Source organism: Culicoides brevitarsis, chromosome 2 (genome assembly GCF_036172545.1).
Source record: "Culicoides brevitarsis isolate CSIRO-B50_1 chromosome 2, AGI_CSIRO_Cbre_v1, whole genome shotgun sequence".
In the NCBI taxonomy this organism is placed as follows: Eukaryota; Metazoa; Arthropoda; class Insecta; order Diptera; family Ceratopogonidae; genus Culicoides; species Culicoides brevitarsis.
In genome coordinates this window covers 38,947,161-38,963,468 of record NC_087086.1, presented here as the reverse complement: position 1 = coordinate 38,963,468, position 16,308 = coordinate 38,947,161, and the positions used below count along the sequence as shown (strand labels likewise).

Here is a 16,308-nt window from a genome sequence, read left to right as displayed (position 1 = left end):
TTACGAAAGAAGAAAAAATCGAAGAAGCACGAAAAAAAATCTGTGAAAAAAAAAATAAAGAATGAAGAAAATTTTAGAAGCACGCAAAAAAAATTTTTTATTTTTCCAATCCGAATGAAAATCCATCTTGTAAATATTTGCATTGAAGATTACAAAATTCATGCAAAAGATAGCGGACATCTTTTTTCAAGGTTTAGCGCATCAAATGTCCTTCAAAACTATTTTAATTAAAAAGTTGTTAACATTCAAAAGGGATTTAGTGCAGTTCTGAGTCTATAATGAGTACTTGAAATTGCAGTCGTGCGTGATTTATGACGATTTTCTCCTGCAAAAAGTGAGCAAGAGGCACGATTTTACTGATTTTTGAAGGAGAAGCGGTGAGTTATTTAAAAAAAAGATAAAGTTGTTTTGAACTTCATGAAAATTGAAGTATATTAATTATAAAAAGTGTTTGAAAAAGTTTAAAAATTATTTGCTTTGTTGAAAATTGAATTGTAATTAAAAATAAAATTTTTTTAAAGTAAAATTTAAAATAAAAAAATGTTTTTTTAATTTTTTAAGATTTTTATCCTTTAAGCAATATCTAAAATAAAATAAAAAAATTAAAGGATTATTAATTAATTTTTAATTATTATTTTAATTGTCAGAAAAAAATTAAATTAAATTAAAAAAAATTAAATTAAATTTAAAACAAAAAAAAATAATTTTTGCATTTTGAAATTTTTTAAAAAATAGAGAAAAAATTAACAAAAAAAAGTTCAAAATTTTTATCTGATTTTTTAACATTTTTTGATCAGTTTTATTCCTAATTTAAAAGTACAAAAAAAAAAAGTTTTTCTGTGCATTTTGGGTCGAGATTTGACGCTAAAATGGCTTTGACAAAAAAACAGTTTTTTGCCTTGATTTTAGTTTTAAAAATCAAAACAATTTTTGCATTAAAACTATATTTGACGTAACAAAAAAATCAGCGTTTGAAGTAAGTTTTTTTTGCAAAACTCAAAGGAAAAATTCAAACAAATTTTTTGCAGACTAAAAAATTTTTAAAAATGATAAATTATTTTCTTTAAACATTTTGACAAGCCAAACGCTTGGATTTAGTTTTAAATCAAAACTCTGAAAGGAAAAATTTTTTTTCAGTTCAATTTTTGCAGTTTTGATCAAAAATGATTAAAAATGATAAATTAGAGCCTAAAAATTTTTAAATTTGGAAAGATTTGACAAAAATCTAAAGTTTTTGACATAGATGATTTCTGTTCATATTGGGTCGATATTTGACAAAACAAAAAAATCAGCGTTTTGAAGCAAAAACGCTGATAAATTTAACAAGCCACTTTTCGATCAGTTTTAAGCCTAAAATTGAACAAATATTCATTCTAAAATTCATTTCTGTTCATATTTGGTCAATATTTGACGTAACAAAAAAATCAGCGTTTTGAAGCAAAAACGCTGATAAATTTAACAAGCCACTTTTCGATCAGTTTTATGCCTAAAATTGAATAAATATTCATTCTAAAGTTGATTTCTGTTCATATTGGGTCGATATTTGACGTAACAAAAAAATCAGAGTTTGGAGGTTCAAACTCTGAAAAAACTCTGATAAAACTCTGTTAAATTTAACAAGCCACTTTTTGATCAGTTTTATGCCTAAAATTGAATAAATATTCATTCTAAAGTTCATTTCTGTGCATTTTGGGTCGATATTTGACGTAACAAAAAAATCAGCGGTTTGAAGTAAAAACGCTGATAAATTTAACAAGGCACTTTTTGATCAGTTTTATGCCTAAAATTGAATAAATATTCATTCTAAAGTTCATTTCTGTGCATTTTGGGTCGATATTTGACGTAACAAAAAAATCAGCGTTTTTAAGTAAAAACGCTGATAAATTTAACAAGTCACTTTTTGATCAGTTTTATGCCTAAAATTGAATAAATATTCATTCTAAAGTTCATTTCTGTGCATTTTGGGTCGATATTTGACGTAACAAAAAAATCAGCGTTTTGAAGTAAAAACGCTGATAAATTTAACAAGCCACTTTTTGACCAATTTCAAGGCTAAAATTGAATAAATATTAATTCTAAAGTTGATTTCTGTTCATATTGGGTCGATATTTGACGTAAAAAAAAAATCAGAGTTTGGAAGTACAAACGCTGATAAATTTAACAAGTCACTTTTTGATCAGTTTTATGCCTAAAATTGAATAAATATTCATTCTAAAGTTCATTTCTGTGCATATTGGGTCGATATTTGACGTAACAAAAAAATCAGCGTTTTTTTTTAACTTGGAGGTTCAAACTCTGATTTTTTTGCAAGTCACTTTTTGATCAGTTTTATGCCTAAAATTGAATAAATATTCATTCTAAAGTTCATTTCTGTGCATTTTGGGTCGATATTTGACGTAACAAAAAAATCAGAGTTTGGAAGTAAAAACTCTGATAAATTTAACAAGTCACTTTTTGATCAGTTTTATGCCTAAAATTGAATAAATATTCATTCTAAAGTTCATTTCTGTGCATTTTGGGTCGATATTTGACGTAACAAAAAAATCAGCGTTTTTAAGTAAAAACGCTGATAAATTTAACAAGTCACTTTTTGATCAGTTTTATGCCTAAAATTGAATAAATATTCATTCTAAAGTTCATTTCTGTGCATTTTGGGTCGATATTTGACGTAACAAAAAAATCAGCGTTTTTAAGTAAAAACGCTGATAAATTTAACAAGGCACTTTTTGATCAGTTTTATGCCTAAAATTGAATAAATATTCATTCTAAAGATGATTTCTGTTCATATAAGGTAAAAAAAAAATTACAAAAATAAAAAAAATATTAAATTAAAAAAAAAAATAAATTAAATTTAATTTTTTAAAAATTAATAAAAAAAAAGAAGAAATAATAATTTAATTTTTTTTGAATACTTTAAAAAATCATCATGAACTTCAAAAAAATTCCATTCTCTCAAATTTCGTTTCCATTTCTCTCGATTTTCATCCCCTTCTGTACTAAAACCTTCTCTATAGACACATTTTTAGTACAATTGTTGAACATTTCTGTACGCTTTTCAGGTCATTATCACATCACGTCCTACTTTTCCGTACGTTGCGTTCTGGATTTGGTTTCCAGTAACTTTTCATTTTCACACAGCTCGACGATTCTCCCTCCCGACGATGAAAAAAAAGACGAAAAGTACGCTGAATGCCTAGACGGAGCTGTTAGTCTACGGTCGACCTTACGCAAATCTGGAGCGTTTTGTTGCGCGCCGCCCGTCTCGAGATAATGATGATGATGTTGCGTTACTACGAGGAGGTAAATAGCTGGATATATGACGTGGTTGGCAGACGTTTTATTACTACGACGACGTCGATTCTCCCTCTCTCTCCTGCCTCTCTTCTCCAAAAATACTACGGGACAGCATTTTTGATGGTTTGGATTTGAAAGAAAATGTACAAAAAAAAGCAACAGGTTTCATTATTATTATTAACACAAACGAATATGAGGCGGGCGGGGGGAGAATTTGTCGCTTGTTGCTTCATCAAAAGTTTTGTGTGTGAAATTTTTCTTCGTTTTTTTCGGCAGAATTTTAATTTTGTGTTTATATTGTTGATAAGAAAGTTAATGACAAAGAAGAGGGGAGAAAATTAAAATTGCTGAATTTACATCGAGACTCGTTATGTCTAATCAGGAGACGAAGGAAAACGCAAAAAAATGAGAGAAAATTCTTTTAGGTGTCTCTCGTAAGGATAATTGCTGAAATAAACATAAAAAGCAGACAGATGCTATTTCCTTTCAACGAAAAAAAAGGTAACTTTATACTCATTAAGACTTATGATGTACATTCAGAATTAAGCACGTGGAAAGAAATTCATGAAAATTTTCTTTAAAGGAGACAAACAAAATTTTTTAAATAAAATTATTTTTTAAAGAAAAAAATTCGAGAAAAAAATCTTGATATAAAATTTTATTTATGGAACAATTCTGAGAAAAAAGAAAAAAATTTAGCTTAGGACGACGCTGTGTCTGGAATTGCCTTCAAGTTTGATTAACGAAACACGAGCTCTTCGCAGAATTTCTTAATTATTATGAAGTTTGTTGTGGTTTGAGGCTCTCGCAATAATTTGTGGTTGTCAAAGATTCAGCCCACATGTCACATAAAAAGGATTACAATTACACAAAAATGATATAGAAAAAAGTTTTTTTCGTCTCGAAATATTTTTTTTTTGTTCTTTAATTAAGACTTTTTTCTTACAAAAAGATTTGAAATTGATTTTTATCTCAAGAAATAAATTAAATATTGATTTTTTTTACTTCTCAAGAAATTAATAAAAAAAAAATTAAAATGAAAAATAATTATTTTAATTTAAATTAAATAATTATTTATTTTAATTTTTTTGATTTATTAATTTAATATTTTTAAATTATTAAAAAAAAAATATTTTTTTAATTTTATTTAAATAATTAATTAAATAATTCAAATATTTTTGAAAAAATAAAATAATAAAAATAAATTATTTATTTTTTTATTAAATAATTAATAAAAAATATTTAAATTGAAAAAAATCTTAAATAATTCAAATATTTGTGAATAAATAAAATAATTTTTTTTATGATTTTTTAAGTTATGAAAAGATAAATAAATATCTTATTTGAAAAAATAAATATTTAAATATATTTTTTTAAATTTCTAATTTTTTCAAAAATATTTTTAATTAAATATTTAATAAAAAAGAATAATTTATTTAATAATTTAAATATTTCCGAATAAAAAAAAATTAAATTATTTTTAAGTTATGAAAAATATTTAAATTGAAAAAATATAAATAAAAATCTTTTTTTTTAAATATATATTTAAAAAAAATTATTTAATAATTTAATTTTTTTTGAAATAACTAAAATAAAATATTATAAAAATTGTTTTTATTAATATTTTTAAATAAAATTATTTTTATAAAAAAAAAATATTTTTTGAAATTTTATTTAAATTAATGAATTTAATTATTTTTGAATAAATAAAATAAAAAAAAATAAATTAATTATTATTTAATTATTTTATTAAATTTAAAATTAAATTAAAATTAATTAAAATTATTCATTAATATTTTATTTATTTAAATTTAAATTAAAATAAAATAAAAATTAAATTTAAATTTAAAAATATATTTATTTTAATTTAAATTATTTAAATTTTCGATCAATAGTAAGAAAATAAATAAATTTTCAATTTCTTACCCGTTTTACTGTTAAAATTCTTCAAAAATTCTTCAATGGATCCACAAAAAGAATTTCGTATAAAAAAAACTTGAAAATAGGTCAAAAGTAACAAATTACAAATGTTTATTTTCATTAAAAATAAATAAAAAAAATCCATAATGGAGACATCTGGTACATTGTTTTGACAAACGACACAAAAAATTCACAATTTCCATTTCCTTTCAGCTAAACCACTTACTCACCTTGACTCCGAATGCGCTCAAAGCTATCTGCCTGTCTGTATTTTTTCCTTTTTCATATGTTTTGATGAGATTAGAATCCATAGATATCCTCAGCACGAAGCACGAGAGACAGCCAAGCAATGAAAATATATCATCCGTCGCACATGAAACAAAAAAAAAATATGGAGAAAAACGAAAAAAAGGAAGATATAAAACACACTCGTGTTATTTCAAAATAAATACAGGTTCATAATTTTATTACAGAGGAGTTTTAAGCATCGCTTTCATCGACATCGTTCGTCGTACTTTGTCTGTTTTAAAGCTATACGCACTTTTCCTCTCTCTCGCCTGCCTCCCCAGCTGTATACACTCCGTTCACAAGGTCTAGGACTATAAATAGATGGGTATGACCTACTTTTTTTCCTCTCCGTACATTTTCCGTTTTGGCTTAAAACGTTTTTTTTTTTCGTTAGAACATCATCATCATCATCATCGCCATCCATCCCATGAGCGGCGGCGGCATGGTGTTGTTTTGAAAAAAGTGAAATATGTTCTAAACAAATTGGATGTCGAGTGAATTTTTTATTTATACTTTCACCCCCGTTTGACGTTACCTGTTGAGCGGAGCGACGGACAATGCGATGCGAGTGTTATAAAATAAATTTATAAACACAGTTCACTCAGGAGTAAATTAAATGGATGTGTGACATGAAATAATTGAGTCATTTGCAGCGTACACGAGAGAATTTCATTCAATATTCGGAGAAACTAATAAATTTTTTCGTGCGAATGTTTCTGAAATCAAGCTCCCTCAGGTGAGTAATTTTTTTAGATTATTTTGCACATGCCGTTCGTTGCGTGTGTCTATGGAAGAAAAAGAAAAAAATCCGCAGGGGACTTGTATCTTTTTATGATACAAAATAAACACAATTACTCTCGATTGAAGGGAACGGGGGAATGAAGGAGTAAAGTGAGCAGAGACGCGCTAATTTTTGCTACTCTATACACGCTACAGGTACTTGTTGCTGTTTTGTGAGTTTTGATGCGTTATGAAAAAAAAAATTTTTTTTTGCTACATTTTGGATGTCTGTCTGTTTAACTATTAAAATTGAATTTAGCATTTTTTGTAATGTAAAATGACATAAAATATTTTTTTTTTTAGTTGAGATTTAAAATATTCGCATTTGAGAGCTTAAAAAAGCTTTCTTCTCTACCGAAAAATTTTTAAAAAATTCTAAAAAAAATTTGAACTTTTTTAAAAAAAAAATCTTGTTCAAAAAAGTAGCTCGTATATAAAAGATTTCACTAAATATCATTTTTTCAAAAATATGTCATTAAGACTAACTTCTTTACGACATTAATTAGATTTTTTTTCAAAAGGTATTTCATAAGATGCTTTCCATGAGGATATTTTAATATTCTTACGTCCTAATTCTGTAACTTAAAGATTTTTTTGATATTGGGTTCACATAACACAGCTGAAGTCTTTCCTTTTATGATCACTTTAAAATCTTCCATGGGCAAGTATAAAAGTTCAGATGTATGTTGCCGTTTAGGTTTTTATAGTATCTTGGTCAATTCCCATGGCTCTTTAGTTACGGAGGAACAATATCATTCTATGTTTTCTTCAAGCATCTGGGGCAACAGTTGTTTCTTTAGAGAGGTTGTACTTTGGAATATTGAATGTTTGTCTTCTAACTGTCAAAGTTGTTTTATTTTCAAAAACCTCGAGCATTGTTAAGTGTTCATATATATTGAAAGAACAGAGTTAGTTCATCATCAGTAAATTTTTCCTTCCAACTTCCAAAGTAAAATTAGTTCAAGTATATCCTGAAATAAAGCTTAATATTCAATCAGTAAAATATTTCAAGTGACAAGTCCTTCAAAATGAACATTCAAGATACTTACCATATCCATAGAAACCTCTAAAGGTGACAAAAAACGCTCAAGTACCAACTATCAAGTATCGTCAAGTCCTTCCATGTAATGATAATAATGTCTTTTCTCTCCATCCTACTTTTTTTTTATATAGAATAATAAAATCGTTCCACACCTTTTCTCATCATATATATACCTCAGTACATAAAGTGATAAAGGGACCATGAATGATGTGTGTCTTTGTGGCTTTTTGTATCTTTTTCTCCATAACCACATAGAAGGAAAAAAAAATAAAACAAAATATTGTTTGTTTATTTTCATGAAATCAAGGTAACATAATACTGCTAATATTTTTGTAATTTTCTCCCCAAGGGGTTCGAGCTATATGAAGGTACTTACGTGAGAGCGGGATTCGTATATTATTTATAGATTGCTTCTTCCCTCGTTACACACATATCTTAATGGAATTAAGGTGCAAAAACTAATTCTTTTTATTTTTTTAAGGAAATTAAACTGAAGCTAAATACTTTCAACAAGGCTTCTTGTTCAAACGAAGGCGTTTCCGTACCCAATTTAAATTCAACATTCATGAAAAATTTCACAAGATAAAAGGAGAAATGGGTTATTGTTCTCGTTTTATTGTTTCTGATTAAAAAGACACGTACGCAAAATCACTCTCTGTTGTGTCGTCGTCTGGCTTTATTCGAAAAACGCACAAACCACAAAGACAAAAACAGTAACAACAACATCAACAATAAAAAGACAAAGGAACGTAGATATACGAGTCAAAAAGGATATTATTATCATTTCTTTTCATCGTATAACGTTCCTTTGTTCCAAAAATTCATATATATGAAAATTTATATCGAGAGAGTATGAAAAAGGAAATTGGATAGCAATTCTTATTATTTTATTACGCTACGTGCCCTGTATGTGACAACGATGCTTTTAATGAGTCATTCAGGTAACAAAAAACGTGAAAATCCGAGCGTCAATATGTTTCATTAAATCGTGTTGATGATTCAAATGTCATCTTCGTCTCGATGTAAGATGACTCCTGCGAGTGAACAACAGGAAGTCGACAAGGTTGAAAGAAGAAACTTGAAATTTAATTTCAGTTTAATAACGTTGCTGATGTCTAACTCTTTGCAAAGGTAGAAATTGAATTTGAATTACGCAAAAAATAAAAAAAAATCTAATTAGAAAAAGGTCCGAGACAATCAAGGAATCATTCACGTAGAAATTTTATTCGCTCCTGCAGTTTTTTTCTGCGTGTGATAATTAAACTTGATTTTTTGCTCTTGTTAAGGGAAATGAACATTTTTACAAGAGAGTAAATGGCGATGATACTCCCCGACATATTTGAACCCATTTAAGGACTTGTTCTAGCGGTTTAATTTGAGTTTCTATTCAAGGCAGGGATGTAGCGTGAGGTTTTTCGAGGATCCTGAGGTAAGTAACTTTTTTCCTTTGATTTTTAGAATTTGGTCCAAATAGGTCTTTCGAAGGAGATTATAACGAATTACATTAAATATTTATAAAAAGATCAAGAAATTACCTTAAAGAAGTTAGAAGATAATAAAAATCAAGTTTCTGAACTTTATGGAAAGGAAAAATTTGTCTTTTAAAATTTTTCTCCTTTTTGCCAAAAGATGGCGCTGATGTATGAAATTTTAGAATTCAGTTTTCAAAATTTCGCGCAATGCTTTATTAAGATCGAAAGAAGATTGCGAGAAAAGATTTTGTCAAAGCTCAAAATTCGCAAAACAAAGGCCTTCTGAATTTTTTTGCCAAAAGATGGCGCTGATATAAGAAATTTTAAAACTTTGATTTTAAAATTTTACTTAAACGTGCCTCTTAAGATCGAAAGAATATTTTTAAAAAAAATTTTGTTAAAGCTTTAAATTCATGAAAACAAAACTTTATTGTCTTCTTAAAATTTTTTGCCAAAAGATGGCGCTGATGTATGAAATTTTAAAACATAAATTTCAATATTTCACGAAATGTTCTCTTAACATAAAAAAAAATTTAGAAGAAAATGCTTTGTTAGAGCTAAAAAAATCTTAAATAAAGCAAGAGCTTTTTGTCTTCTCAAAAATTTTTGCCAAAAGAGGGCGCTGAGTAAAATTTGTAAATTCATACTTTTCTGTTTCGATTTAAAGGAAAATATTTTTCAAAATATGTTTCATCTTACCTTGAATTCAATTCCAAAATGAAAAATTTTGATTTCGGATCCTTCGAAGCCCCTTCTAACTACATCCCTGTCACACTGAAAGACGATTCGATAAGGATATATTTTGTATAAGAAATAGCTCTTCGGTCTCATTAAAATTCCCTAAAGCAAAAAGGCAATAAAACGAAAAGGGACTGCATGTAGTTCGCTTCTTGTACAGCCAACAAAAATACGAGCGAAGAAAAACGAGCAATATAGGAGTATCATCACTTAAGCTTGAAGTGGTTCTTTTTTTTCCTCTCATCTCCCATCTATTTATTCATTTTGTTGTTGCTCTATGCATTCCTTGTTGTGTCTATTAAAATACTGACTTCATTATACTCACATTTGTATGCCTTTTATCGCGTTCGTTTTAAATGGCGCAAAAACTTTACTTTTCACCTTTGAAGTGCATTCTCGAGAGAATCCTTTGAGAGTTTCATGAACTGTCTGTCATTACTTTCAAATCATTTTTCAAACTAAAACTAAAGATTTCTCAAAATTTTTATTTTTTTTTACAAAAATTGAAAAATACGCTCAATAAAAAAATTTAAAAAAAAATATTTATAAAATTTAATGAGCTCCCTTGATACGTCAAAAGTAGGAAAGCAAAACATACAGAATTAATTTCAAAAGGAAGCTACTTAAAATTTAACATCGGGTTAATTAGAGAGCAAAAGTGGTTCGTTGAATTTCAACTTTTTAACAATACAAAATTTCCTCAAATTAAATAAATATAAATGAAAATTTTTACATATTACTGACCTGATTATATACATGACTTGATGATAAAAAACAAAAATTGAATTAAATTACCGTTAAAATTTGATGACTTGCTTAATGAACCGTATTTCCCAGAATACAAATTTAATATTTTCGTGAAAATCAAATATGTTTGATTAAACAAATAATATTGAATGAAACACACATGGTTTAATTAATTGATCATTAAACATTTTTCATACAATTTTTATTTTTATTATTATTATTTATAATTTTTTTTTAATTTTATTTAATATTTTTTCATGGATTCCATTAAATTTTTCTGTGTGTTGGTTTTAAAGGTGAGTACAGCAATTTTTTTTTAAATTTAAATATTTTTTTTAAATTTTTTTATATTATTTGATTCTGCCGAAATATAATATAATAACATATTACATTTTTTTATTATATTATTTTTTTATATATTTTTTTAAATTATTTAATATTATTTTTTTAATTTTTTTTCTATATTTTCTATAACTATTTAATTTCATCGAATAATGGTTTTCTTTTTTTATTATTTTTCACATATTTATTTTTGGATTTAAATTTTTTTAAATATTTATATTATGTTAAAGATTCTTGAAGTTAAAGCGAAAATGTACAAAAAGTTGAAAAAATATATGTTTGTTCTGTTTTATTACTATTTATGATTTAATGTTGATTGAAACGTTTACTTATTATTTATTATATTTTTTTATTCATTATGTTTATCATCATAAGAATTTAAGAAGTTTGACGGTTGTTAAAGTATCTTTTGGTATTTATATTATTTTATTTTTTTTTAATAAAAATTAAAAATAATAAAAAAATAGTTTTGGTAATTGGTAAACTTTATAATGTTAACCAATATTATAAAATAATAAATATTAATATATAATGGAAAAATTTTAAAATAAATAATTTATAACTTTATCTTGTAACTTTTTTTTATATATGTAGATTATAACAACAACGATGTTAACATTCAGATTCTTTATTTTATTTTTGAGAAAAATATTTTACTATTTTTTTTCTTGAAATTCCTAAGTATTTTTATTATCTTTAAACTTTAGTAATAATATTTTTTTTGTTCATTTTCAAGTTTATCATCATCATTATTATTATAATACATTAGTGAAGTATGAAAAATTTTATAATCTTGAAAGTGAAAATTTTTCTCATTCATGAAAAAGTTTGTTGTTAACAAAAAAATATTTTAAGAATGTGTTATACTTGAAAAAAAAAATATAAATAGTGGCGTAAAGTTATTTTATTTAAAAATGTTAAGAAATCCCGTCTGGTGTTCTTTTTAATACTTCATGCATGTAATTTAAGCGGAAAAAGTTGCATTGTTAATTTAAGATTGTCTCATACAATTATCAACCTTTTTTTTGTAAATTTTCTAGGTCACGGTTTTAATTTAAATTTACAAAAGAAAAAAAATCTATATGTTGTAAAAAAATGGAGACGTCTGGTTATTTAATATTATACATTTTACAACCTATATATTTAAAGCTATTTCTATATGTTTCTGATTGTTTTCTGATTTTCTGTTTATTTGGCGTAAGGAATATGTTTCATGCGGTTAGTTATTCATAAAACCATAAAATTCAAATGGAAAGTAGGTAACATAGTTTGACACCTTATCTTTTCATATTTCTTGCCTTCTTCTTAGAAAATACGACAATGTCTATTATTAAATCTTCACTATTGTTCCAAAAGCAGTATAAATAATAAAATATTTTTGTTGTATGGAATACACACATTTTCCTATATAAAATAATTAAAATGTCTGAAATTGACAGCAATTCCTTCTTTTGTGTTTTTTTTATCATCATTATTATATTATTTTAGTATGTTCCATGGAATTTTGTAATGATAATAATATAATAATAATAGAACGTGAAAGTAATAATAATAAAAAAAATTTCAGGCTTAATGAAAACCCACAGAAAAAATTATCATCAATAAATTTTTGTGGCTTTATTTTATGTAGTGACATATTTTTTTTTCATTATTATTATATGAATTATTAATCATTTAAAAAAGTTTTGCAATAAATTTGATTATTATTGTTTTTTTTTTGCATATTTTTGATATTGATTGAATGAAAGACTTATTGGTGGTTGAGTTATTTTTTTTTGTAAATTTTTTTTAACGGGACATGTTATAGAAAATTTAATTGGAAACCATATTTATTGAGTTTTTTTTTGTATTTATATTTTTTTAATTATATATTTTTGATTGATTATTAACAAGAATTGAGACATGTTAACATTAATATATAATATGATTTAATTAAATTTTATTTTTTTTTAGTAAACATTTATTTTTATAATAATATATAATATTTTAAAATTGATATTGTAACGATTGTCATAAAGTTTTATTATTATTTTATTAGATTTAGGAATATATATGTTTATATGTATAAATGGTATGGTAGTGTAAGATTTAAAATTTTAAAGGTACACTTATTACAACATTTTTATCATCATCGTCATCTTATAACTATAAGTATTTTTATTATATATAAAGATATAATTTTATATGTTTTTTGACTTTGTATTAAATATGTTGGTTTTTAAAGCATAACTCTTGTCAAACTATACAATATTATCATCATAAGAGTATCAAAAATTGATGTTTGATTTCGAGACAAAGTAAAATGTGCATTGGGTCAATAAATTATCCCATTTTCTGAATAGAAATTACCTTGTTATAATATAACGGCTATTGTTTCTATAACAATATAATTACGTTTAATGAATAGTCGCTTCACGACCAGCGTGAAATTCTGCAAAGTACATTTTATTTTATCTCTGATTATAAACATATATGTTGTAGTAGTAGTGTATGGTTGCAATTTTCAACTCAATTACACACGACTCAAGTAACTACTGTTATATGGGGTTCAAATGGGGAGATTGTCTGTTGAATAAAATTTTGTTGTACTGCAGGATAATTGAATGTAAATTGTTTGGTAAATTGAATTAATGCCCAACTGTTGTTTCGAAAGCATTCGTATAGAAGACGCGCGACGTAAAACCCTGTCTCTCGGGAGACATTAATGCAAATTTGATTGATATATTTTGCATTAAATAGTAAAAAACAAATGTATATGATAACAATTTATATGTATGTATAAGATATATGTATAATAATTAATTGAATTAACACAGATTTGTTGTTATCATGTATCCATTAAAAAAAGTAGGCCGTTAAAAATAGTTTATGATTGCAACGTTTATCGTGAAAAACAATTCAATATGCCGTCAGCATTTTATAGTTCATAGACGATTATTATCATTTATTTATTTAATTTATTTTAGTTATAATTAGTAGTAAGGTTATAATAATAATTAAGTGTAAAATGTATGCGGAATAATGAATTCCGATTTATGCGAATATTTCATTAATTATTATTATTGCATACAACACACTATTTTCTCTTCTATACAGTGCTAAATACTATTGATTTAAGAATTTCCGATTTTACATCATTTTTCTTCTATTTATTGTTTCATAAGTAGGTTAAAAAGCACGAACTGTACTTTGGTTATGAAAATACAAAATTATACGTTTTATGGTAAATGGTTTGCTCGAGGCGGTGATCACGAAATCATAAAATACGAATATAAAATTTGTCAGATAAAAATTATTTGTAAATTAAAATAAAAAGTTTTTAAGAGAATTCAAGGAAGTAAATTAATTTCATTTGAAATGTTTTTCATGGTCGTATCCATGGTTATTCGTAATTAGTTTAACATTTTGAGATTCAATTGTTTCGTCACAATATGTTGATGAAACTGACAAAAACAGTTCTTTAACAACAACTGTTCTTTGTTAAATTTCATTAAGTTTGACTTCCTGTGACAATGTTTTAGGGAAAGTTTGTTACACTGAAGAACAAATTTTTATGAACATGATTTTTTAAAAAAGAATATTTAGATTTTTTTTTGTTAAAAAAAGACAAATTAATGTTAATTTTTCCATTAACAATAAAAATGAGTCAAACGGAAAAAAAAAATAAATTCGTAAAGCTTTAATTTTATTTATCAAATATTTTCAACAACAAAGTTGTCATGTTCACGATATTGCGTCGGTTAAAGAAAAAAGGACTTATTTTTTGAATTTTTTAACCTGTATGGTTTGATGTCTTTTTGTAAATACTTTACATTTGCTTTACATCCATTTTTGGCAATAAGTATTATATATTGTTGGAGAGTTTTTTTAAATTAATTATTATGGGTTAGCAGAGATGAAAGGCGAGATGATAAAGACACTGACCTGTGGTTGGAGAGTTTTTGAAAATAAATTGCTGAAGGTCTAATTATCGAATTTCGTTTTACGGATCAATAATCCTCTACCTCATATATCTTCTCAAAGAGGCTTCGTCGTATCTGCTTCAAGTACTTTTTAGGTTCGTCTTCTCGTGAATGTTTCTTCTATTATTTTTAATGCTTTTCGCCATTGATCTTTCTTGCATATCATATTGTTGCAAATTTTAAAGCAGGTTTAAGATAATCTTCACAGAATAGTTCAGGATGAAAGCCGTCGTATTATTAAGATCCTCTTTAACAATTTTGAGATGTCACAAAATATTTAAATATGTTAATGATTTGAAAAGCATCTTATAAGTTATGACCTCTCTCATTATATTGAACGATTTTTAAAATTAAATTTGTAAAAAATAAGGCATTAAAGATTATTTATTGGATTGAATTAAAAAATTAAATTATTCTAAAAAACTCATCCTTATAAAAATTTTAATTTGATGGTTTTAAAAATTTGTCGTTCAGTGTAAAAAAATTTTTAAAAAGCAAAAAAAAAATAAATTTTAAAAATTATTTTAAAATAGAACAAGAGTAAAAATTTAATATTCATAATAATTTAGATTAAAAAATATAAATAAAGCGATTCTCTGAAATAGCCGATTATTTAATAAAAATTATATCATAAAAATAAAAAAAAGATTGATCACCGTCTATTATAAAAGAGCAATAATGATTACCACATTTTTCAATATTTTTTTTTCGCTAGATAGTACATAATATACATCATCTATTGTTATTTTACTGGATTTTTATTACAGCTTTATTTATCCTCATAATTGATTCAAGAGATGATTGATTGATACTATAATTGTCTTTATAACTGTATAGAGACGAGTCTTTCTACTCCTGTTTTTTTTTCATTTTATACAGATACAATTTTTTATTTTACTTTTTTTTTAAACATTCTATATTAATATTATACCTCATGATTATGACAGATTTGTGTGATATTTTTTGCACGTTTTTATATGTAGTAGAGAAGATGTAGTGGTTGTTAGTAGTAGTAGTAGTAATAGTAGTGTATTATTTTTTGTTTGTTTAAGACCGACCAGAAAACAGCTGATACTGTAAAAAGTGAAAAAGAGGAAAAAAAGAAAAATAACATTCATGTGTGTTATATATATATATATTAATATATATCTATATATAAATGAATGAAAAGTTATTGCGAAAAAATTTTTGCTGCGCTTTTTACTTGAGAAAAATAAGATTTTTATAAGCATATGAAGGCACTAAGCAGTATGGCATCAGATTATATTGAAATTTATTTAGAGAAAAGCAAAATTAGGAATTATTTGCAGAACTTTTTTTTTTGAATGGGAATTATTTATTTTTAAGTAAATAAATACAAAGAAATTAAAAAAAAATTAAACATGTAAAATATATATTTACAAAAGATTATTTTTATTTTATAATAATTATTATAAAAAATATATTAAAAAATATTAAGAAGCGTTGCAACAAATTCACAAATTGAGCACTTTTTTAAAAAATATATAATAAAAAAATTACAATTAAAAACATAAAAAATATATGTTCGAACAAAATAATTATAAAAACATGTAAAAATAGGTTTGTTTATATTATTTTAATAACTTACACGTGTCTGTCAGTCAATATGACATTTATTTGATATGTTTCCAAAAAGGTGTCATGTTTATACATATTTATTAATTTTTATTAGTTTAACATAAAATACATGTAAATAATAATT

At 25.0% G+C, this 16,308-nt stretch overlaps 1 protein-coding gene across 1 annotated transcript in view; it reads right to left on the bottom strand.

Annotated features, from left to right (window-relative positions):
- Nucleotides 1-15,581: 15,581 nt before the first annotated feature.
- Nucleotides 15,582-16,308, bottom strand: part of LOC134832406 (SCY1-like protein 2) — a 44,142-nt gene continuing 43,415 nt past the window's right edge. Inside the window, exon 17 of the mRNA XM_063846420.1 lies at nucleotides 15,582-15,659. Coding sequence (XP_063702490.1) covers nucleotides 15,633-15,659 — 27 coding nt within the window. The 3' untranslated portion in view covers nucleotides 15,582-15,632. The remainder of the gene's footprint in view (nucleotides 15,660-16,308) is intronic.